At 44.6% G+C, this 23,922-nt stretch overlaps 1 protein-coding gene across 8 annotated transcripts in view; it reads left to right on the top strand.

Moving 5' to 3' along the window:
• NRXN3 (neurexin 3) overlaps positions 1-23,922 on the top strand; it is a gene marked incomplete at both ends in the record, with an annotated part of 1,633,255 nt that overhangs the window by 38,342 nt on the left and 1,570,991 nt on the right. For 7 of the 8 annotated variants that reach the window (XM_082851713.1, XM_082851712.1, XM_082851715.1 and 4 more), the window contains one exon: positions 15,576-15,605. The exons of the other annotated variant lie outside the window; for it this stretch is intronic. In XM_082851713.1, coding sequence (XP_082707839.1) covers positions 15,576-15,605 — 30 coding nt within the window. The remainder of the gene's footprint in view (positions 1-15,575; positions 15,606-23,922) is intronic. 8 annotated transcript variants of the gene reach the window in all.

The raw sequence follows: 23,922 nt of genomic DNA, 5'->3' as shown, positions 1-23,922 counted from the left end.
AAAGGGATGGAGGTCAGTGGGGTGACCCTACCTTAGAAATAGCCACTATCACTAGCACAATACTGCACTATCTCAGTTTCATGGCCATTATCTCATTTTGTTCTCTTAATAATCCTCTGAGGGACATTGCCTGAGCCCCAGTTTTCTGTTGAGGAAGCTGAGGTCAGGAGGTTAAGTGCTGTGCTGAGGTCACCCAGCAGCTGAGTAGCAGGACCAAGTGGGGATTCCAGCCTGATTCTGAACCTTGCACTCTCCGTTCTGCCCTTGAGGTGTCAAGAGCTGATTGCCAATCTTGTCACCCCGTTGACCGTTGCTTTTTTTTTTTGTGGGTTCTGAGGCTGAAGCAAATCACAGGTCCAGAAACTTCGCTTGTGGCCCCGGCCGTAGCAGGAGGCAGCCTGAGCTGCCCGGCCCTGGCTGAGGTCAGCGGGCGGCCTCCCGTTCTCCGAGCCCCTGGCCAGGCAATCTGGAGCCAGCGGTGCTGTGGCTCCGAAACGGGAGGCCTTTAGTGGTTCTCTGATGTTTTTTTTCCTTCCGCTCAGGAAGACAGATTGGGGATTTTATGAGCTAATGTAACTCTTTACCCAGGGGCCGCTGGAATACTATAAAGTGACGATTGATTAATTGATTAATTTTACATGTTGAGGAGATTGCTGAGAAGTAACCCTACTATAAAATGCAGTTGGAGACGGCGCCTGGCAGGCAACACCTTTCCCAAGGTCCAGGAGATGAGCTGGGGACTCAGAAAGAGTGTCCTGGTAGGAGAAAAGGGGCAAGCGGTATTTCAATGGACTTCTGTGTGGGAAAATCCACAGCCCGTCCTCCTAGTCCTTGGGAAGGAGGTTCACGATAATAAAGTGGCAAGAGGGCTTCCCTGGTGGCGCAGTGGTTGAGAGTCCGCCTGCCGATGCAGGGGACACGGGTTCGTGCCCCGGTCCGGGAAGATCCCACATGCCGCGGAGCGGCTGGGCCCGTGAGCCATGGCCGCTGAGCCTGCGCATCCGGAGCCTGTGCTCCGCAACGGGAGGGGCCGCAATAGTGAGAGGCCCGCGTACCGCAAAAAAAAAAAAGTGGCAAGAGGCATTTGTGGCGTGCTGGCCTGAAGGAGGTGAGAGACCCTCGGCTCTGATGCCTCCCGTGCATTCCCTTATCTTCACATCAGCCCCTCCAGGTAAGCGTTGTCATCCTCGCTGCAAAAGAGAGGTTCACGGTCGCCAGCTGCCAGCGCAAACCAGGATCGCAGATGGCTGTGCCTCCGAAGCCTGTGCCTGTCTCTTCAAAACCCTGGCCTTTCCAAGGCAGAGCTGTGGGCCAGGCATCTGTGTCTGCATTCCCAGCTCTGCACAGTGCATGGCACCGTAGTAGGACCTCAGAAGTACTTCTTGAGCTGAAAGTGTGGCCACAAGCACCAGGGGCAGTGTGGGTCTGTAGGGTCCCGAGACACGTTGGAGCTCAAAGGGTATCCTGTCTAAGGATTGTAACTCTTACTTTTCAGAGGAGGAAATGGAGGCCCAGGGAGGGGAGGGGCATCTCCAAGGCCATGTAACCCATTTGTGGCCCTGAAGGGATACCTTATCCCATGCTCCTGGCCATTAGGATCTGCCCTTGGGCTGCCTGTGGGGCAGGAGTGGGCAGTCCCAGCCCTGCCAAACTGTTTGCCCTCAGTCATCTCCCCACCCCCGATGTGTTCTAGAACTCTCTGCCGAAGGAGGTGAGGAAGAGGATGGGGTAGAGGAGGATCTCAGAGGCAGGGAACAGGGCTGGGGCCTGTGCTTGTGAGACCCCTCTCAACCCCTCCCCCAGAGCCTCTCCCCCCAGCCGTGGGCTGGGGTGCTGTTTACGGTGCTCCAATAACAGCTTCTCTCCTCGGAAGGGATAATTTCTCAGGCTCTGCCTGCTGATTAGAGCTGGAATTTAAATGAAAAGCTGTGACCTTGTGGAAGTGCCCTAGTTATTCAGAGGCCTGATGAGGAAGTAGGCCTCTTGCTTCGGTCCACCGGAACCCTGGCAGGCGTGGGAGGAGGGGCTCCTGTCTGCCGGGGCCCAGAGGGGGCCTTGGTCCACGGTTGCTAGAAGCAGCTGACAGCCTTTGCTCGAGCCTCCCTCTGCCTGCTCTTGATCTCTGCCCCTTGTTGTCTTCCTCCTCCAGTCTAAGTCATCTCAGTGCTCTCCTTGGAGAGGGGACCTGCTGATCTGTCCTGAGCCGTGCTATGTCTCCAGGGAGTCCCTCGTCCAGCCTGAGGGACACCGTTCTTCACCCGAAGCCAGGAGGCAGTGCCTGACACGCTGCCTTGTGTTTATGGACACGGAGGCTTTGCTCTCAAAGCTTGCTGCTGGGAGAGGGGATCTGACCCACAGAACTAGCAGCATCTGCCTCGCCCAGGAGCCCGTTAGAAAGGCAGGATCTCAGGCATCACCCCAGACCTGTGGAGTCAGAACCTGCAAAGACCAAGAGCCCCAGGGGTCTGTCCATTAAAGCTGGAGACACACTGACCTAAAACTCCCCGTCTCTTTGGGGCCCACAGGGCCGTGTTTACTGAGGAAGGTGCATTCCACCTTGCTAAAGCCCTGTTCCTCATCTCTTCTGCTGGGCACAGAGTGAAATATCCACTTTCTGGGTTGATAGGAGCTAAGAGGAAGAATGAGATTAAGGAAAGGGAAGGGAATGAACACTTAGCAACCACTTGGTCTGTGCAGGTCTCTGTTCAGGCACTTCCTATATATGTGAGGCAAGGTAGCTGCCAGCTTTCACACGGCCTTCAAGCTAAGGTTGATTTTTCACTTTTTAAATAGTTGAAAGCAATCAAAAGAAGAATAATGAGTGATGCAGAAATTTTATGAAATTCAGATTTCAGTGTTCACAAAGTTTTATTGGAACACAGGCACGCTTGTTCATTTCTGTATCATTTATGGCTGCTTTGCAAAGGCAGCTTGGAGCAGCTGCAACACAGACACTATGGCCTGCAAAGCCTAAAAGATTTATCATCTGGCCCTTTACAGAAAAAGTGTGCCACCTCTGGGTTAGGGCACAGGCTTGGATCCAGATGCCTGGGTTGACATCCTGCCTCTATCTCAGCACAGTATGGCCTGTTCAACTTACTTTTCCTTTGTGGGCCCTACTTACCTCATCTGTAAAATGGGGACAATAAGTACCTACTTCATGGGGCTATTGTGAAGATTAAATGAGCTCATGCATGTCAAGTCTTTAGAACAGTGCCTGGCACATAGTAAGCAATGTATAAATTAGCTGTTATTTTAAGTTATCTTGCTTGATCCTTTCCACATGTGTTTCTATTTTACAGATGAAGATACTTAGGCTCAGAGAGGTCTAAAAACGAAAGAAAACATTCTTTTCCTGTGTCTTGGTCCCCCTAACTGTTCAGAGGATGCTCCCACTGCTGAGCTGTAGACACCTCTAAACACACCTGCTGTTTTCTCCTTGTCACACACTCTCTCCCATCCTTCCTGATCTTTATGCATTCAGTAAAGAGGTCCCTCAGACTTAGATCCTGGCCACCATTGCTCTCAAGTGAGGCCGAGAAATGCCAGTAAGAGGGCGGAAAGGGGACTGATATTTGTAAAGGATCCATCATGTGCCAGGTCCCTACCACTTCACAGATGAAGAAACTTGGTCTCCAAAACATCACATCCTTTGCCCAAGGCCAGAAGCAAGTATGGCAGGTATCAAGATTTAAATGCATCCTGGGGTCTCTGCTTTGTCATTCTGCCTCCCTTTGGCTCTGTTGCTTTCCCCAGGAGCTATGTGGCCTCGGGTAAGTCATTAACCTTTCTGGGTATCAGGCTTCTTTAAATCAGATGACCTCTCAGGCTTCTTCCATTCTGAGGATCTATGATTAGGCCATCTAACTGAGCTCTCTTGGGGAGGAGGATTCAGGAAAACGCCTTCTCCTCCATTACCAGAGACTGACAACTCCTAACTCCAGCGCTACCCGTTATATTTTTGTCTTTTCTTTCCTGTTCTTTTGGGCAATAGTCCCACTGGCTTTTCTCTCTTATTTATTAGGAGAAACATTTACTGAGCTTGTATTTTGAGCCAGGCACTGAAATACCATGTTTTTACGTGCATCCGTTAATTCTTTTGACACGCCCAGGAGGTGGATTCTGTTTCTAAACCCATTTCACCATGAACAAACTGACACTCAGGGATGTTAACTCATCAGTCCCGCCCAGTAAAACGTGGTGGAGCAGGATGCAGACCCTGGTATGTCTGGCCCTGGAGATGTCTCCTATGGCGTTCCAGCTAGAGTGTTCACCCCACAAAGGTACACTACTCCTGTACTAGAACAGTGCCAGTACATCACAGGCACAGAGTAAACGCTTTGCTCAATGAATGAATAGCGCTCAAGGCTCAGTTCTTAGTTTTACCCCACACCCCTTTAAAAGACAGGCTGCTTTTTTGTTGGGGTTCACCCTGAGACAGAAGGTAATTGAACCAGTGTTTATTCAGTGCCCACCCTGGGCTCAGCTCAGTGGGGAATGCGGGCTGTAGGGAAATCCACCGCTGCTGCACGTAATTGGATTGGAAAGGGGCCCTTGGCTGGGCTAACAGTGCTCAGCTCCCAGCCAATTGCCCGGCTGGGGCCTGGGAAGAGCCCCTTGGCTCCTGTAGCTGTTCCCGATGAGTAGGTGTGAGTAAGGAGCTGCTTGCCAGCGTGCCTCCAGCTTCGGCTATAACTCAAAGAAGCAGATCACTAGGCCCTGGTGCCTTTTTCTAGAGCCTTTTAAAATCGTCTCCTTTACTGTCTTGGCAAGGCAGACTCACCGGGGTGCTGGTGATGGTCCCAGTTTGTTTCTCAGTTCTGGAGGGCAAGGTCAGGGTTAGAGCTGGAAAAACCATTAAAGTGATCCTGTCGTCTCAATGGGACAGTACTGCCCCTACCCCTGACCCTGCCAAATGTGTAGGATGGGTATTTGTTGCTCCAATAATGAGGGGGCATTGGTGGCATTTAGGAGGAAGGGACAACGAATGCTAAATGTGCTGCAGTGTATGGGGAAGTTTCATTCAAAGATTGTGCTGTTCGAGATGCCGTTGGTGAGACCAAAGAGAAACTATTCTAGATTAATCCCTTCTTGGTACAGGAGAGAAAACAGGCCATAGCACTTCCCTGTAATTCAGCTGAGTCACATTTATGGCAGCACTATTTATGGCAGCACTGGAGACCCTCCCATCCCGAAGACCTGCCTAGGAAGGTCTGGAAAGCTCCTGGGCTAAGCTCGTCAGTTTGTGGGGCTGGGCCTCAGGAGGGGTGGGCCGATGGAATACAGCTGATTGTTGAGGACAGTGGGTGCCCTTATGGGGCCACTTAGCTGACTGTGCCTCCCCATGGAGGGAGGCATCTGAGGACACCTGGGTAGGCGGTCTGCCGGTGCTGCCAGCTTACTGCAGAAGTGATGTTGGCAAGAGATGAGAGGGGGGGTTGGAGGAGAGAGGGCTTAGATATGCCGGTCTCCTGAATAACAACAGCAGTGACTACAAGCTTTTGAGCCCTTCCTACGTGCCGTGAACTCTGCTTAGTGGTATCCATATGTGGTTGCATGTGATGGTCACAGTGATCCTGAGAAGATGTCTTACAAGTGAGATGCTACAGGAAAAAGGCACGGAATAGTTAACATGCTCAGAATCCCAGTTAGCAAGACGTAGAGCTGGGATTTGAATCCAGGTTTTGGATTATTTAGAGCAGCGGTTTGCAAATTCTGGTGAGCATGAAAATCACCTGGAGAGTTAATGAATGCGATCCAGGCTCATTGAAGTAAGACGTTTCCCCCAGGTGCTCTGATATGACCAAAGTTTGAAAACCAGTGTTTTAAAGGAAAGTGAAGGGACTTACAAACTTCAGCATTAACTGCTGTTTTATACCCTCCATAAATTAAGGGAAGCAGGGAGGTGGGGGTGAGGAGATAGAAGGGAGGATGGGATGAATGATCCCCCCTTTGAGCTCCATGACACCTTAGGTCACGGGGCTAGTAAAGCCCTCATCATAATACACTCTGCTATAACCAGCTGTGTATTGTCCCCCACATGCCCACATCAGCCACTGTGGGCTCTTGAAGGACAGGGAGTCCCTTATTCTTGAGAACAGAGACTTATCCATGCCTGCATCCCCACTGCTTGCCATCTTGTATGTGTTCATAAACTTTGTTGCTAGAATCAGCATTTCAGAGATGGAGAGGAGCCAGATGGTTGTCAAGGTTCTTTGTGCACCTAATTTTTGAATCTCTTCTGTAAGAGTTTATTCAAACTTGGCTTGAACCACCGCAGTGATGAGTAACTCATTGCTCCTTTAGCCATTCTGTTCCATTCTAACAGCACTGAGTGTTCACAAGCTCTCCTTTATTCTGAGTCACTATAGCTTTCACCACCTGTATTGCTTCCAGCCCTCGGAGACACACAAACTAGATCTAATTACGCTTCCAGTGTTTGAAGACAGGGCTTTTGTCTTTAAGGATTTTCTTTTCTAAAGGCTAAAACGTCTCCAGTTTCTTTGGGCATTCTCATACAAGGAGGGTTTTCAGCTCTTTCATCCAGGTCATAGTTCTCTGAAAAAATAACATTGTTTTGCTTCCTTTCCAAAGAAGGATGCCCACACCACATACAGTGTTACAGACATGCTGCAACCGATTCATTATAGAGTGGTAGCATTGCTCCCTTTTTCTAGACTCCCTACATCTATTAATGGCAGCATCAAACACCTTACTTTTTAAAAAATGACTATAGTATTAAATTGAACTTAAAGTCACTGAAAACTTTTAAGATTTTGTGTGCACTGCTCCTAAGCCATTTCTCTCCCCTTCCTGCGCTTGTGCAATTGGTTTATTTGACTTAGACTTGGGGCCATTCTTTGATTTTGTCAAATTCATCCCTGGATTTTTAAAATCCAGCACACCATGGTCTATTTGGATACAGTTAATTCAGCTAGCACATCTGCCCACCCTTCCAGCTTCGTGTCATTCATGAACAAAGAGCTATTTTAGAGAAGTTCATGACATTTGGAGAGCAAGGACTTCCTCTTCTTTGGGAAGAGTCTTTTCTAGAAGCCATAATTGCTGATGCTTTGACCCTTAGAGTGACAAGCATGACTGCCTTCATCTCTCTTCCTTCCATGGTATTCATGAAAAAAGAAGCCACACCCACCCCTCCAGAGAGGTGGAATAGATTGGGAAGGTGCTGCAGACATTCTTTCCTCTTCCCTGTGGCTATGCCATACAGACACTGTTGGTGATTCATGGGCGCCATTGAGGAAATACTTTCTGTTCAGTCCAGGTCACCATGCTGTAAGAACAAAGTTGGTCTAGAGGCAAATAGTGAGTGCGCTAGCACAGTTACATCCAACAAAGGGCTTAGTGGTGAGAATGGAATGTAGTGGCATCATGGAAGGACCAACCCAGAGGCACCTGCCTTGGAGAAATAGCAACAGGCTCTCCTCTGGAAACTATCACCATCATCAGTCCAACTATTCACTTCATCCCCAGTATTGTTCAAGGCTTGTGGAAAAGCCAAAATCATACAAGTAAACGGTTGATCTTCTGTTCGTTTCGGTTCACGATTGCTGTTGGGTGGTTTGTTGATGCCTCGTTTCGTGCTTCAGCCTTTTTGATTATGGGTGGTGTTCTCAGGGTATCAGTGTGAACCATTTTAATTGTCATTTTTGTAGGTCAAAACCAGTCAAATGGTTTCATATGGTTCAACCCAGTAAGTAGTTGCTTGGCCTCTTCAGAAATCATCTTGGTTCACAGAAACCCTATGCCTTAGAGTTGGAATGGATTCTTGGTGGTTATCTTCTAAAACCCCACTTTGACTCTCTTCTGTGGCATTCTGGCAAGTGAAATATCCCCTATTATTCCACCCTCATCTTGCAGAATGCACTTGGTCCTTTATCTTGCATGCGCAACTTTTAAAATGTTTGAAGGTAGCTCTCATGTCCTTACCTAGCTCTCTCCTGTTGGGGCTGTGCGTAGCAGTTCCTTCCGCCATTCTGCATGTGACATGCTTTTGGACCTCTTAGCATCTGATTCTTCTCCTTTGGATATGTCTACCTCATTGATGCCCCTCCTAATATATGGCACTGTTCTCTGAACCAGAACCCTCGGTTTTGTGGTGAGTGATAAGAAGAGGTGGGACTTTCGACTTCTTTTTATTTGTGGCTGCTGGGGGTTGGTGGGGGTAGTGGGAGGTTGTGCTTAAGGGCCACAATTTATATTTGCCCCTTCAAATTAAATTTTGCTTTTGCCTGCCCACATCTTTTGGGCCCTAATTCCGATGACTAAAGAGTTAGCTGTTCCTTTCAGCTTTAGTTCATTACAACATCCAGACAGCATGTCATGAATGTTCTCAGCCAAGTCATTTATCAAAACGCTGAGCAGCTCTCGGCTCTGCTGTAAGCCACTGGAGAACCCCAGACAGGACGAGGAAACTGAAGTCTGTGCTGAAGCTCGTGATGAAGGTCAGGAAATTGCCTGTGGAAGGGCTGGTCTGAGACACGACTGTGGAAGTAGGTGGAGCTTTCCTTCAGGCCCCACCCCTTAAGCATCCTTCTCCCCAGTCCCAGCCTGTCCCCTGTGCCCTCCCCTGCCCATGGTGGCAGACTTCCTCAACCTGTGACTGCGTGTCTCCATCCTTCCTTCTCACATGTCCCTGTGCCACTCCTGTCTTTGGAGAAAGATCTTAAGCTTGGCTTCCTGATGATCTCGCGCACAGGGCAGGGCAATGACTGAGGAGCCTGAGAGCAGCTTGTGTTCAGATTTGCATTTTAATGAGGGAAGTTGCTTAATAACCCCAAGAAATGACCCAGGAAAGGAAAAGCTTCATATTTTAGTAGAATCTGGGCATGGAGATTGAGGAGAGGGAGATGGTGGCCATTTATGTAAAAGGGTTTCCCCAGGGCGCCTTAAATCATGCTACACCAGAATCATAAATGAAGTTGAATTAATGTCCAGACACTATTTTCTGCTCCTGAATTCTCCAAGACGTGTCTCCTCCCTTCTCCACCAGCACTGAATTAGACAGGGTAGCTAGTGTCATAGTTACCATCCAGCCTGCAGAATCCACCTGCTGGCTTAGAATCCACATTTCACCACTTACTAAGCAGTGGGATTTTGGCTCTAGGTCTTGGTTTCCTTACCTATAAAATCAACATTATAGCAATGACTTTCCCATAGAGATGTATTTAATAGCATGACACATAGCCATGCCTTATATATAGCAGCCAACAGATATTAGCTACTGTTATAATTCTTTTTACTAAATTAACTGAATTTCCTCTCTTTTAAGCGCTTAAAATGCTAAGATGTGTATTTCTTCTTTCCCCTTCTCTTTTCTAAGTTCCCAATCACCCTGCAGACACGATGGTTACCTGTGGCTTCTCCTTCTGTCAGGCCCCACCCCCTACCATCTTCACCATCTCCTTACTTCCTCCAGAAACATAGGGTGAATGTCTCCATTACCTTCTGATTTTATGTAATTACTCTTTTTAAAAGTCCTCGTGGCTTCATAAAAATTCAACGTTGGCACTTGGCACTTATAGCGATTAGTGACATTTCATTTCTCTACTTCAGTATGGAAAAAGAGATGATATGTGTGGATTTTACAGGGGGAGAAAAGTTACCCTGAAAGTGAATGAGAGAAAAGTCTTGGCAGAGATAACTTGCTTCCCCCCCACCCCGAATCTCTCTCTCTCTTTTTTTTTTTTCCATGAGTGACTTCCTTCTTCCCCTGAAATACCTTCCCCAATTACCCAGCCAAAATGAAGGAAGGAAGGAGGATTAAAAACTATCTGAGGGGGTGGGATATTATAGGTTCGAGGGGGACACAGTACTAGATTAAATGATGGAGGCCTTCAACTTCTGGCCTGGTTCCTGAACATTGCATCTTCCTTTTGCCTGTTTCAGTAAATGTTTTCTATTCTCTGTATTAGTCATTTTCATGACAGGCTTCATGATGGCCACAGCCACTTACAAATGACTTTGCTTTCGTAGCCATTTCCATTCTCCTGAGCCGCAAAAGCAGCTATCTCCATAGGGATTTTCCCAAAAGGTATAACATAGTCTAGAGGGCCATACGTATATTTTGCATATAATCTACATATGATTTGCAGTCTGTTCCAAAGCAGTTTCAACTTTGCATGTCTTACCTACTGATGATCTTTTTCTCTTCTTGTTCTTGTATGTACCCTGAGAACCTGTGCACCACAGATAGATAGGCACAAGAAGGGTGGGACATAGCACTAGAAAGAGTGAAGAGAAGGGTAAAAAATCTCAGACATCTTCGTGGGATCCAGAATGGTCCCTGGATCCAGCTAGGGTAGCACTTTGACAGTGTGTGACATCTACATAGGAAACATTTCAGTTGCTTTCTAATTTTTATAATTATTTTTAAAAAGGCATTGTAGTTCCATAAGAATTCTGTATTGAAAATTCTCAATATCCTGACCATCAAAGGCTCTTCCGAGCTCACTTCCTGTTCCCTACCCTCCATTAGGTGAACTTTTATGGAGCTGGCTTTTGAATCTTCATTGAAGATCTATTCAAATTCAGAGCTGATGGTGGGATTGTTCTGGAAAGATGTGGTCCCCTTTGCTTCCCTGAGCCCCCTGTTCCAGCCCATATCTTGTCTTTTAGCAGCCCTGAACATCAGGTTCAGATTAAATGCCAAACTGCAAACCCAGCCAGGTGCTAGTCCCAAGGCTGGCTGTGTGGTCTGCGGGGCTACTGCTGACCCTCTGTTTCTGAAATTGACAAGAAGGGTGATCATCATTCCCCTCCCCCCGCCCCGCTTTCCTCATCAACCACATATATAACACACAGCCAGCATAGATCGCTTTTCCTTCCTTGCTAATTATATCCTTCTCAGTTAAGATTTTTTTTTTGAGCATTATTTTTCTGTATCTATATTGGAAAGCCATATAGTTCCTTTTTCTTTTTGAATGTAAAATTTTACTTTACTGTTGAATATGCATGTAAAAAAAAGAACCTCCAGGATATCTTAATATCCCCCATCCCTCCCAGGTTAAGACTCAGTGCTCTGGCCCCTTTTTCTTTGAGGATTCATTCACTTACATGGGCACAGACCCTCTCTTTCATGAAGTGGAGGTGATACACTTTCATATTTGTCCTGACTTTCTTGCAGACCTTAGTCCCATACTGTTAAATGCACCTTAGACATTTTGCTTGAGCGATTCTTCTGTTTCTTCAACTTATCATGCCTAAAACAGAACTCATTATCGCCCTCATTCCAAATCCATCTCCCAACTCCATCCCACCTTCCTATTTCTGACAATGCTTCACTCAGTCTCCCATCCGTTCTTCCCCTGAAGCATCTCATCGGTCACCCAAAGCCTGTTGCATCCTCTTTTCCCCTTTTCCTTCCTGCTGCCACGATACTAATTTAGGCCCTCTGCCTATGACAGATCTTTCTGCCTCTCTTTTCCCTCTAATCCATCCTGTCCACACCATTGCCAAAGCAATCTTCCTCAACATCATTTTCCCTGGGTCATTCTCCTGCCCACAAGCCCTCAATGTCTCCCATCAGCTGCAAGATCAAGTCCTTTTTCTTTAGCCTGGGAACTCAAGGCCTTCATACAACGGTTCCATACTTTGATCCTTAAGATCACCTTTCACTTCTTCCTCAGATGAACCGTTTGTATGTGTTCATTGTTATCCATACAGCACGCATTACATACCTACCACGTGCCTGGCAGTGTCCTGGGTGTTCCAGAAAGTTGACGTGAAAGTCCTTATAAATGCAGTTGGTGGTCTTGGGAGGTAGTGGTGTTAACCTGGCACGTCCTCCGTCGCTCTTCATCCTAAACCGTCTTCCAAGGCATATTGTAAATCCCACTTTCCTCCAGAAACCTCTGCTGCACACCCAGGGCCCTCCTCACTGTCCTACCGTCCCTATTGTCTGAATTAATCATTTGACGCTTACAAGTTACCCATCATTCATTCCTCATTCACTCACCAAATACATACGGAACACCTACCGTGTGTCAGGCACTATGCTTCGTGTTGCCTCACACATTGGTATATTTTTATAGCATAAACAAAAAAAACAATAACCCTTATATAGTCCTTACCATGTACAGGCACTGCTTTACATATAGTCATTTGTTTAATCCTCAAAACAACCTATGAATTTGGCATGATAATTATCCAAATTTTACAGATGGGAAGTCAAGGCATCGAGATGTTTAGCAACGTTCCTAGGGTCACAAACTAGAAAGTAACAAAGGTGGGATTCAAATCTGGCTCTGAAGTCCTTGATCTTAACCCCTACCCTTCACTGTCAGGTACCACTATATATATATCATATGTATGTTTGTGTAAATATAAACACACACACACACCTTCCCAACTAGACTCTAAACTCTTCGAGGTTGACAACTATGTACCATACTTGTTTGCATCCCACCACCTTATGCAGCCTTCACATATAGTAGGTACTTGAATCATTTGTTTGATTGATTCTTGTTTCTTCCATTCACTTTTGGGGGGACCTGAGGTCTTTTTGCAGCAAGTAGGAGGGTTTTGGCGTGGAAGGGGAGAGAAACAGAATTTCGGAATAGACCTAGACCCTCTGGAATTCCTGGTTTCCAGTTCTTAACTCTGCAAGCTTAGGGGGTAGGTTTGTATAAGAGAAGATACTAATGTAAAGGCTCATGAAAGTGCAAACATTCCCTCCTCAAAAAGCAGAATAAAACTCAAACCATATTACGTTTACACAGTTTCTCCCCTCTCTCATGTTATTTCCTGTTATACTTATGTCTGTTTTGCTTTGTTGCCTACAAAACCGAAGTTTTGACACCAGGATCTCAGATTTGCATTCCTGTCCTGATATTTCTCTTTAAGATTTTCTGTAAGTTGAAGAATATGTACATTTTATTTGAGTCACAATACTGCAACTACATATGTAGCTTAATAAAACCTGAAAAGTACATATTTAAATTTTAAAACACAGGTGGTGGATATTTGCATTTTAAAAGGATTCTTCCTTTGACAAAAGTTTCCACTGCAGGGTTCCATTATATATCCAATTCCTCTTAGTGCATTTATCATACAATTTAATTTACCAAAATTTGATTTGTATGTCACTCTAAAGGGGTAGCTCTCAAGTTCTAGTGAGCACAAGAATCACTAGTGCGACTTATTTAAAATTCAGATCTTTCCCTATCTCCTCCCCAAGATTCTAATTCATTAGGACTTGGGTGGGGCCCAGGCTCTTCACTGTTGATAAGTATCCCCAGGCGGCTGATGCAGGTGGTCAGTGAAATGTGTTTTGGGAAACACAGCTTCAAAGAAACACAGGTAATACATAAATGGGCCCAACTGTAGGGGCTTCTCCAGGGCTTTGAACACCCTCTGAATACCAAGTATCCCGTTTCCTCTTCATTTGGCAAATTTTTGTTTACTCTTCTGCCTCTCTTCTACTCACACCTCCCAGCTGCCAAACATCTTTACTTGCAGGTATAAAAATGTTTGTCCTTTCATTTAAAAAATGAAAGGACAGTTATCTCAATAAAGCCCCCAGCTTTATTGAGATAACTGACATAGAGCATTGTGTAAATTTGAAGTAGATAATGTGTTGATTAGATACACTCTTATGACACACCTTCATGTCATCACATAGTTACCATTTCCTTCTTACGGTGAAGACGTTTAAGGTCTACTCTCTGAGCATTTACGTTTCAAGTACACAATATAGTACTGTTGGCCTTTTATTTTTAACCTCCATTTTGCTCTTAGGGATCTCTTTGGATCTTCCTTATCCTCATTTCTTGATGCTGACAACCCTCCTGTGAATTCACGCACCTATTCTGTACCCGTTCCCCCTTCACCTACGCCACCGACCTGCCCCAGGCCCTCCCTCTTAGTGTGCTAGGTCTGGATGCTGAAGGCTATGGCTTGGTCCAGAAATATCAGGCATTTTATGAATAGTTAGTTACTTCTGCTGAGGTTTCTCTGAGTCAAATCTAGTGCCTTTGTTCTTTCTTCTTCTTATCCCCTCCAAATACCCCTGAAATACCAAAACTTAATTTTTTAAATAAAACAAATTATGAGAATGACTTGCTTTGGCATGATTCCCTTCCTCCATGAGTATTAATGTCCTAGGCCTTGAGAGATGAATGCCAGAAATGTACATTTAAAATACGATAATAGTTTAATGAAATTTGTTTAGAAAAAATGACTGACATTTATGGCACATGTATCTATGTATTTAATATATCATTGAGCTTTAAAAAGTCAGTTGCTTGACCCATATTTTGTTTTCGATTACTTCTCTAAATCTCTAGTTATCTCCAAAAACATTTACAGATTTCCATGCTTTAGAGATTTTTCTCCTTTATTAATCTCCTATATCCCTGAATTTTACTCTGGGTAAAGTTGAGATCACTCTGGGGTGATCTCCAAGTAACTCCAGTAGTAATAAAAGCAACGGAAGAGCAAAGAGCCATCACGGTTGGCTACTGGTTGGAAATCTTTTCTTTAAATAGATGTATCAGGACTTATGCTTCCCTTGAAGTAATGAGCTCTTAAGAGCCTTGTGTGACTTCCATAAGAACATAGTGAGAGGTTCTGCTACTTGTTTATTGGGCCTCCGTGTACCTTCTTTAATCCATTCAGTGCTTGGCTAGGCCTCTGTAATCAAAGGTGAGGGACTTTATAGGAAAAGTTGGCGGTGGAGGAGGGACAGAGGTAAGGGGTGTGGTTGTCACTGGGTGAAGGCAAGGATCATATGGAGGTAGTTTCAGGTTGTCTAACTCTTGAACGCAGGAACTCATTTTTTTTTAAAATATTTATTTATCATTTATTTATTTATTTAGGCTGTGCTGTGTATTAGTTGCAGCATACGGGATCTCTAGTTGCAGCTTGTGGACTAATTAGTTGCAGCATGCGAACTCTTAGTTGTGGCATGCATGCGGGATCTAGTTCCCCGACCAGGGATTGAACCTGGGCCCCCCGCGTTGGGAGCGTGGAGCCTTACTCACTGGACCACCAGGGAAGTCCCGCAGGAACTCATTTTGTATGTTCAGTGTGGTCCAACTTTTGTAGAAGCGACTACTGTATCTAGGGGGAAAGAAAAGTTGGATGGTAATCTCTGGATGTGGGATTACAGCTGATTTTTTTTCTTTTCTGAATTTTCCAAAGTTTCTACAGTGACCGTGTATTATTATTAAAAACAATTTAAAAGAAAGAAAGAAACCTACTTTGCCCAGCACCTGGAGTCTCTTTCCTAGGGGACCTAATCTTTCATAGATTTATCTCAGATCCTACCTGTTGCATAGAAACAATGGTGAAAGGAAAGTTCTCGTGATGTGGCCGAGAGGTTCAGCAAACAAAAGACTGACCTTGAACTGGAGGGCCCGGGACGTTCTGCCCTGCATTTCAGTGCTCGTTGCATGCTCCTCAGTATGTGTGGATGCCCCTGCCACTCCTTCCGCTCAAGAATTAAGAGAAGATTGTTTGGCATTTGGGATTCTAACTTTGTCTTCTTTCTTTTATCCTTCCCCTCCTCCCCACCCCCCCACCCCGGCTCCTCTTCTCCCCTCTCTTCCTTCCTCAAGGCCTCTCCCACCTCATGATGAGTGAACAAGGTAGGTGCTCTGTGCTTGTGGTGCTGCAGCTGCCTGAATTGCTTGCCTTCGTGCCTCTGGCTGGTCGCTCAGAGCCTCATCATCCCTGGCAGGCCATTTGCTGCCTGTCTCTCCTACCATGGGCCAGGCTGGCAGCAGGGCCATCCTGCGGTGGGGGACACCTTTCCCAATGCATCGTGGTTTCCTGCCCCCATCACCCCCTTGGCTTCTCCATTATGCACCATCATTTGTCATCCTGGGCACTGGCTCTGCCGGGCTGCCTCCAAGAGAGAAGCATGAAACAAGCCATGACGGTGTCGATAATGGGGGTGAATGAAGCTAATTTCAGAGCAACAGAGCGGTTAACTTCTTCCCTAAGCCCCATGCTGGGGCCCCAGGTTGGGGGAGAGGAGCTGGGCTTCTCTGAATTTCACTCTGAGTAAAGGTTTGCTTATTGTCTTCCCCTCCATCCCACTGCCCATTGTAATGACTTTTAGCCCCAGAGCCCCGAATGGTCAAAGGGAAACCTTGGGGATTTGACTGTTTTCAGTTTTGTATAAAAGCAAAAACCACCGAAAGAACATGCTAATGTCCTCATGGCAGGATTCTAACTCATTATACACCCTGAAGAAAACTGCATATAAAGATCTGTAAATTCAGCATCTGCAACCTAAAATATTCAATTATGCAGGAAATGAACTGTGCAGGAAATTCAGCTCAGCTAAGCACAGGGTGGGCTGTGAATGAAGCCTTTTTCTCCTAAATAAAAATTTTCCATATTATCAGCCTAAATCAGGATTCAAGAACTGAGCCTACTTAAAATTGTCTTTTTCTTCACCGTTCAATTGCTGCTATTGTGTTTCTTCTGCTCTTTGGAATGATTGCCAGATGGGTCTACCTGCCACGCCCTGACACCAAAAGACTGTACTTTAATTTCTCTTGTCTTTTTCAAAATACACATGGGATTCAGTGCCTTTTTTTGGAGGACCAAAGAAAAGGGAAAGGAGAGGTATTTCCACGTTCTGCTGTTTTTTCTTCATCTTTTGAGTAGGGTGGGGCAGCACGGAAGGACACCCCCCCCCCCACACACACCCATTTCCTTACACTGGATCCGTCAGACAATGTTGCCATAAAGGGGAGTATATGATCAGATCAAGGAACAACCCAGGTCTGAGGGAAGTTTGCTTACGGTGTCCAGGTAGCTGCGGAGGTGGGCAATTGAGGGCAACCTGACTTGATAAGGCAGGACAAGGAGGAAGCACACTTTACCAACAGAATTGTATCCTCCAGACCTGAGGCAAGATCCATGATGTGGACTCTGGACATTTCAATGAACACATGGTCTGGTATAGGAGCAGATGTCAAAGAACAGAGCTGGACGGAGGGGGTCAGGTGAGTTTTCCAGTGTTAGACGGCGCTCTGGAAGAGGTTGGGATGAAGTCTCTCTATTCTTGTAGGTGAGTGAGAGAAGTTATCCCCCTACAGCAGGTTACTATGAAGTGAATATGAGTAGGGGGTGCTCTTTATGTTGACTTAGTATCCAGGTAGTTTGAGAGAGTTTTGCATATCTCCACAGAGTGGTAAGACCCAAGCTCTATGAATTGCTGGAATTTGGTGGCCCGACCTTGATAATAAGTTCCACCAGAAAAAGCAGGCCCTCAGAGTCCTGATGACAAGATGCCCTTCTACATTCTCTCCTCTTATGCTCTCAGCTGCCCTTTTGGAGTTCTAGCTTTTACAATGGCTTGGAAGTCTGAGTGTATCATATGGGTGATGTCATAGCATAGAGTCTAGGTAGATGAGATAGGCTGGTGGGGACTTCTTTAATCTTGATTCGGTTTATTTCAGACCCACTGATGAGCACTCAACATTGAAGTGTACATGAGTAGAGAATTCAGACATACTATGTACACATGCTCTGGGGGGTAAGTCAGGAATCTTCTAGAAAAACAGTCTTTAGGCAATGAAATAATGACAGACACGGATATTGTGAATCCCTCTTGAGAGAGGTTTTCAAAAAAGGATGCAGAATTCTTCTGGGTGGTCAGTGTCACTAAGATTTGAAGGTGCAATTTGCTGTTTAATTTGTTTCTAAGAAGGTCCTTTGACCCCATTCCTCCTCCTCTCATTCTTTTCCATTTCCCACCGTTTGCCCTGTGGTGATTACCTAAAAAGCCAATACTCCTTTCCTTTTCCTTATTCCTTCAACATGAAAGAAAGAGATTTCTGTCTGGTTCTTGCTGAATCTCCAGAATTTGTTTTTGATGCCCATAAATATGTGTGGAAATACTGACGTATGTTGTGTGTGTACCACCTATACATGTATGTCATACTCTTGATCCTCATGACTCATATTAATGTTGAGAAAATACAGGAGAACTTAGATTCTCTGAAACTTTCCCTAAACAATTTTACCTTGGTTAAGTGTGTGCAATTTCACATACATGTGGCTATGCAGTGCTTTTGCATGCAGATTTGGTCATGTTTCTAAGGATGGGACTGAGAAGAAACTAATGGGAAAAAGCTTAAACGTGAAGCTGATGGAAGCAGCCTTGCTGGTCACACTGTTTAAGCAAAACATTGTGCATTTGTTTTGTGCTGCCTTCTCAAGATTGTACTGCTGTTGCCATTACTATTGTGGGTTTTGTTATGTGTGTTACATTTCTTTGTGTGTCTGCAGTGTGCTGATGTTTTACTCTCCCTGCTCTCTCTCTCTCTCTTGCCGCCTCCATGGTGGACACCATGCTTCCTCTACATAACTGGACGTTCCTTTCTGTAGGTAGAAGTAAAGGTAGAGATCATTTTATTTTTATCATTATAACTATCAATCTGCCCTCTGAAATATTCATGTATACAAGGGGAATTGTTAATTCTGATGAATATAGTCCAGATTTTAACAGTGTTTTTAACAAAAACTAAAAGAAAATAAAAATAAAAAGCCAATGCTACCATTTTCCTTCAATGTACTTCATACTCGGTGGTTGGGGATCATTCTGAGTTGGCCTGCCTCCCTCGAAATCCAGGATGAGCCTTACCCATTATGGTGTGCTGTTTCTAGCAGGAATGGGGGGTTCTGAAAGTGGTTGTGCAGTGTTGGGAAGATATATTTTACTTAAATCAGGGTATTCTAAGATCCCCTCCAGTAAATGTACTGAAGGGACAGGAAAGATGTGAAATGAAGTGCCAATGTGTCATCACTTGGGAATAACTGGATTCAGGGAGGGAAGGATGATAGATGAGAAAGGGGAGAGGATTGGAGAATAGCTTGAAATTTTATTTAATGTGAAATTTGGGGGATATTTATTGCTCTTTTATCTTCTGTGTTACATATTCTGTATTTTGGGGAGTGGAAGTCTTCTGATTGGGGGTGATGAGCTGAGAATGGTGGGACTGGAGGTGTGGAAGAACATAGGAATGACAGTGCATTACATCATAAGGAAAAAGTGGAGAAAGAGACAACACTGGATTTTAACTTACCAAGTCCACCTTTTGCTGGGCAGCCTGGGAAAAGGAGAGGCGCTGAGCAGATGCGCTTGCTCTGATGTTCCGACATGCCTTTCAGTGCTTCACACCTTTGGGTACCACAGCTCACTCATCCATCCCTAATCAAAGCTGTCAGCGACCTGAGCCTGGAGGACCTGCCTCACCAGCTCAAATTGGATTAGCTGTTCAGGACTGAAGGGAGAGGTTAATTAATAAATTATAAACATGTACTTGCATTTGGTTCTCCCCTTTTCCTTCCTAACTCTCCAGTCCCTATCTCTGTGAAGCCATGTGCCTCTGTTTCCTGTAAAGATTGGCAAGTAACAGAAATAGGAAATGTGAATTCTGGCATGAAGATGTTGAAGAAAGATGGGGCTGGCAAGATTTGAAAATGTTGATTTGATGACTAGTCTGTGAACTGACCATCTCTCATTTGAATTTCATGCCTTTCCTGATTTTTAAAAAGTTATGTATGGTTACCTTGAAGTAGTTCAGTCACTTTGGGGTTAATTGATTGCCTATTCCTTTTATGCTAATCACAGGGGCGGGGTTCATTCTCAGAAATCTGTCACGGGGAGCTCTTACCCTGTTATGAGCTTGATACCTTTAGAAAGGATGTGGGAAAGCAGGACGAGGAAGAGGAATAATGATTGAAAGGGTACATCTGGCTGCCCCCTCCACTTCTCTACTTAGTGTATTCAACCAGAGGCTTCTAGTGATCTCTTCATAGGCAAAGTCACCAGTCTTTGCCCAGGACACAACCTTTCTGAAGCATGTGGCACTGTGTCACTTGTCCCTTCTCCCACTGGCTTCTATGAGAACACATTACAGTCAGTCTCCCCTGCCCCCCACTCCAACCCCTGAACCTCTCTCCTTGTCTTTCCCTAATCCCCTAAAACATCCCATAAGATAGAGGTCTTTCGTGTTTTTAGATTTTGCACATGGGTATCTTATTTTCTTTCTCCGGTCACTGCTACTAACACTGATTGATCATTTCCTATGTGGCAGCCATTGTGCCATGGGCTGTATATGCCTTATCACACTAAATCATCACAACTGTCTTGTGAGGTAGATGGTAGTGTTATCCTTGCTCTACGGACAGGTAGATCAAGGCTCAGAGAGTTAAATAACTTAAGTCAGATGGCTACTAAGTAAAAATGAAACTCAGAATCTGAGCACCTAACCACTACTCTATACTGCCTCTCTTGGGTCCAAGGATGACATCCATGGATATGCCTCCCAACTACCTCCCTGGCACTGACCTGGCTCAAGTTCCAACCTGCCACTTTGCATTCTCCATAACACATGTCCATATAACTGTACTGTCACTTCAGTATTTAAAGTCAACCTTCGCACCATCTGGCCACAAACCAGCTTCCTCATTTTTGTTAATGGTTCTCCCGTCTTCCTTATCACCTGGGCTTGAACTCAGCAATTGCTTTCTTTTTCCTTCTTGAACTTTCCTATTCCCAGGTGATGTTCAGAGAGGTTGTTGGGATTCTTTTTTGGAATGTCTCTTGCATCTCTATTTGACACTCTGGTTCAGTTCCCAGTCAGCCCTTATTAGTTTAGTGCCCTAGCCTAATTAATCTCTGTTGTCTTCCAGTCTGTCCAGTAACTGAGAACTGCTTAAGCTCTGCTGTCCCCCATATGGAGTGCAGGATTAGCTATCTCACTTTCAAAGCCATCCCTAATATGGCCTTTTTCCCTTTAACCTTCCTCCCTGTTAATCTTTGATGCAGAATTGATGCCAAATATGATACCATATCACTGTACCTTTCCTCGTCTCCTAGTTTTACTTATTCTGTTTTCCTCCCCTATTGACAGTTCCTCCTCCTTTTGTTTCTGCCCACTGAAATCATACGTAGATTTTATTTCCTAGTTGATGATGTGAGTGCTCTGCGTGCTGCATTCAGATATGCGCTTTCCTTCCATGTCCCCCTCTACTGTCCTATATTAAACTTATTTGGGAATTGGGCTCCTCCCCACTACTAGATTGCAAGTATGTTGAAGACAAACGTATTCATTTTTTAATGCCCAGATGGGTCAAGCATAGGAGGTTATACCAAGAAGGGACTCAAAACCCCTAATCCTTCTTATCCTGCTGTCAGTCATCTTCCTAAAAGGGAAAATAAAGCAAAATTAAAATTAAATCGGATCATGTAGCCAGCCAATCTGCTCAAAAGCTTTTGAAGGGTTCTTGTATAATTGTCAACACGCCTTCTCCACTTTTTCTACAATAACTTAGCGTTCTCTGCACTATCACCCCCACCAGGCCCCTTGTCTCTCGACCTAAAGTCAGCAGCTCTCTCTGCCTGAATCCACACTATGGTTTCCTGCCTCAGGCTTTTCCTCAAGCTCTTATCCTCTTTCTTGAATGTCCTTGGAACACCCTTCTCCCCCTTATCACCCTTTAAGGCTCAAGCTTCCTAGGTGCGCCAGACTTTGTGTTTCTGTTATAAAGTACCTAGGCCAAACTGCCCTGAATCAGACTTATTCATGTGTTTCAATCACCCCAGTCCCTGAAGAACCTTGCACCCATACTGCACGTAGCTCAGTACTTTGTCCAGAGTTGTACACCAACCTATGCCCTTTATCACTACCTTCACTACCCCAACCAACTGAGCAAAGGAACCCCAGTGGGTCATGGAGTGGGGCCAGATGTTCTGGCTCCAGTTCCCTCCTCACTCAGGCCTTCTCTTGGCTCTGTGTGCAAGTGACAGAGGGAGATGATCATAGATTACATCAGAATAAAGGTGAGAAAGTCTTTGGATATGTTCTTAGGAGCTTGTCAGAGAAAAGAATGCCTCAGATTTGGTCATTCTTTTAAAGCTGAGTGATGAAACAGCAAACGTGTAGTGGAAAGAATTGTGAAGTTAAATCTAGAAAACTGAGCAGGATGTTTAGGCTATAACGATTAATCACCACATTCAGGAGGTCATTGGGCTGCACTGGGCCAAAAGCAAACATGACTTTAACCAGAAGTAGCTGACCAAAGGAGTTCTTCAGCAATCAGTCTTGGTCAGCTTTTTTGACTTGATTTTGACTGCCTTTGTTTAAGTGTTTAGAGTGTGTTTTGGCCTCCATCCCCCTTTTCTTGTCAGTTTGGGGATTGACAGTCCTGGGTTAGATTACCAAATACTTTCCATTAAAATGAACTTGGAATAGGTGTTGCAGACTCAAATGCCTACAGGGGCTTGACAAGTATTATCAAGGAGCAGATCTTATAGTAAGAAAAGTCCTAGTGTAAGATCAACAGTAGGGAGTGGTACGGATTGTGGCAAACTGGAAAGCACAAATCCCGTCAAGGGCAGCAGCCTCTGCTTTGCTCCAGCTGATTGCTGCCGTGCAAGAATGCATGCCCAGTGTCACCAGAGCCTCAAGATAAGCCAGAGTAGACTTTATAAAAATGTCAGCTCATGGCCTCTTTCTTTCTCTCTCTATATATGTATACATACACACATACACTCACATGAGCCAAATGATTTGGCCCGTGAACCACAAGCTTTTGGCCTTTGGCTTGACGAGAAAAGAGGAGTAAATTATTCCTCCAAGGTTTCTTGCTGAATGTCAATAGTAGGCAGCATGCTTGATTAATTTTCGCTTTGCCCACAGCAGTGGTCAGGGCACCAGGAATATTTCCTACACTTAGCACTACTGCCAGGGAGCCTGATCCATGTGTTGGTTGAAGTTAGTTTTGTAGAGGGGAGTGGGCATGGGTGGAGAGGGTATGGAGAATGCCCAGAATGACCAAGAAGAGAGGTCACTGACACCTTCAACAATTGCCAAGAACCAGCACAATCTGTAAATAGTAAGGGTGGCTAGGGGCCATTTAATTCCTTTTTTCTTTTGCTCTACAGAACTCTTTATCTACTAGACTAGATAGTGTTGACCCTAAGTTTACTTTAATCCATCCAGATTTGAGAGACCCCTTCCAATTTATATGTATTTTTCCCCTGTAGATTTGATCATTGGCCTTTTAATGATGAACTAGTCAACACTGGCCAAACTGGAAAGAGATAATTAAGCTACATGAACTTGAACACGATTTCATGTAGATTATATTTTGCTGGTAATAACATTAAAAAAGCTCATTTCGGGAGTTGAGGCCTCTCTTGTCCCTGCTAGGACACAAGAGCCCTGAAAATAAGTTACTGCTTTGATAGCCAACTGTTTATGCAAATTAGTAAATGCAATGCCAGCTACTAATTATGAAAATAAACTCATCTGTGCTCTATAAATATCTAATTATAATAAAATAAGGGCAATATTATATTTCCATTTCTTGCCTCATCTGTTTCTCATCCACCACTGATTTGTTCTCTTGACAATGAATAACATCATTTTGTTTTTAAAAGAAGCCTATTTTCCATGTTTTATTATTTTCTTCTAACGTTTTGAAAGTCTGCAGGGGGGAAATAGGTCTATTTTAAATACAAGAAGTAAATTGCTTGATTTTAGCAACTGTGTGTTTTTGACAGTGATATCTAAAATGGTGCTTTAAAATATGAAAAATGTTTTTTCTCCTTCCCTGTTTAGGAATATTCATTGGACACTGAAGAAATTTTTTAAAAGCAGGTGTTTCTTGGAGCATTTTTTAAAATCTGTAAATGTGAACAGATTTATTAGTAAAATGAACAATGGATCAATGGGATGTTTCAATTAAGTTCCAACTGGCATTATATATAAAGGAAAATATTTCTCAGATTTCTAACCAATATGTCTATTTCCTCCTTCTCAATTATCTATTTGGATTTAGTATTTACACACAGATTTCGTTTCTGTGTGCATATATCATAAAACACTTTCTCCTCCAAGGTGAATGGTGACCTACATACGTGTATAGACTTTTGCT

The sequence above is a fragment of the Leucopleurus acutus genome, assembly GCF_964270905.1.
Source record: "Leucopleurus acutus genome assembly, chromosome: 1".
Taxonomy (NCBI): Eukaryota; Metazoa; Chordata; class Mammalia; order Artiodactyla; family Delphinidae; genus Leucopleurus; species Leucopleurus acutus.
Note: the sequence above shows the minus strand (reverse complement) of the source record. Positions and strands in the feature narration are given on the sequence as shown.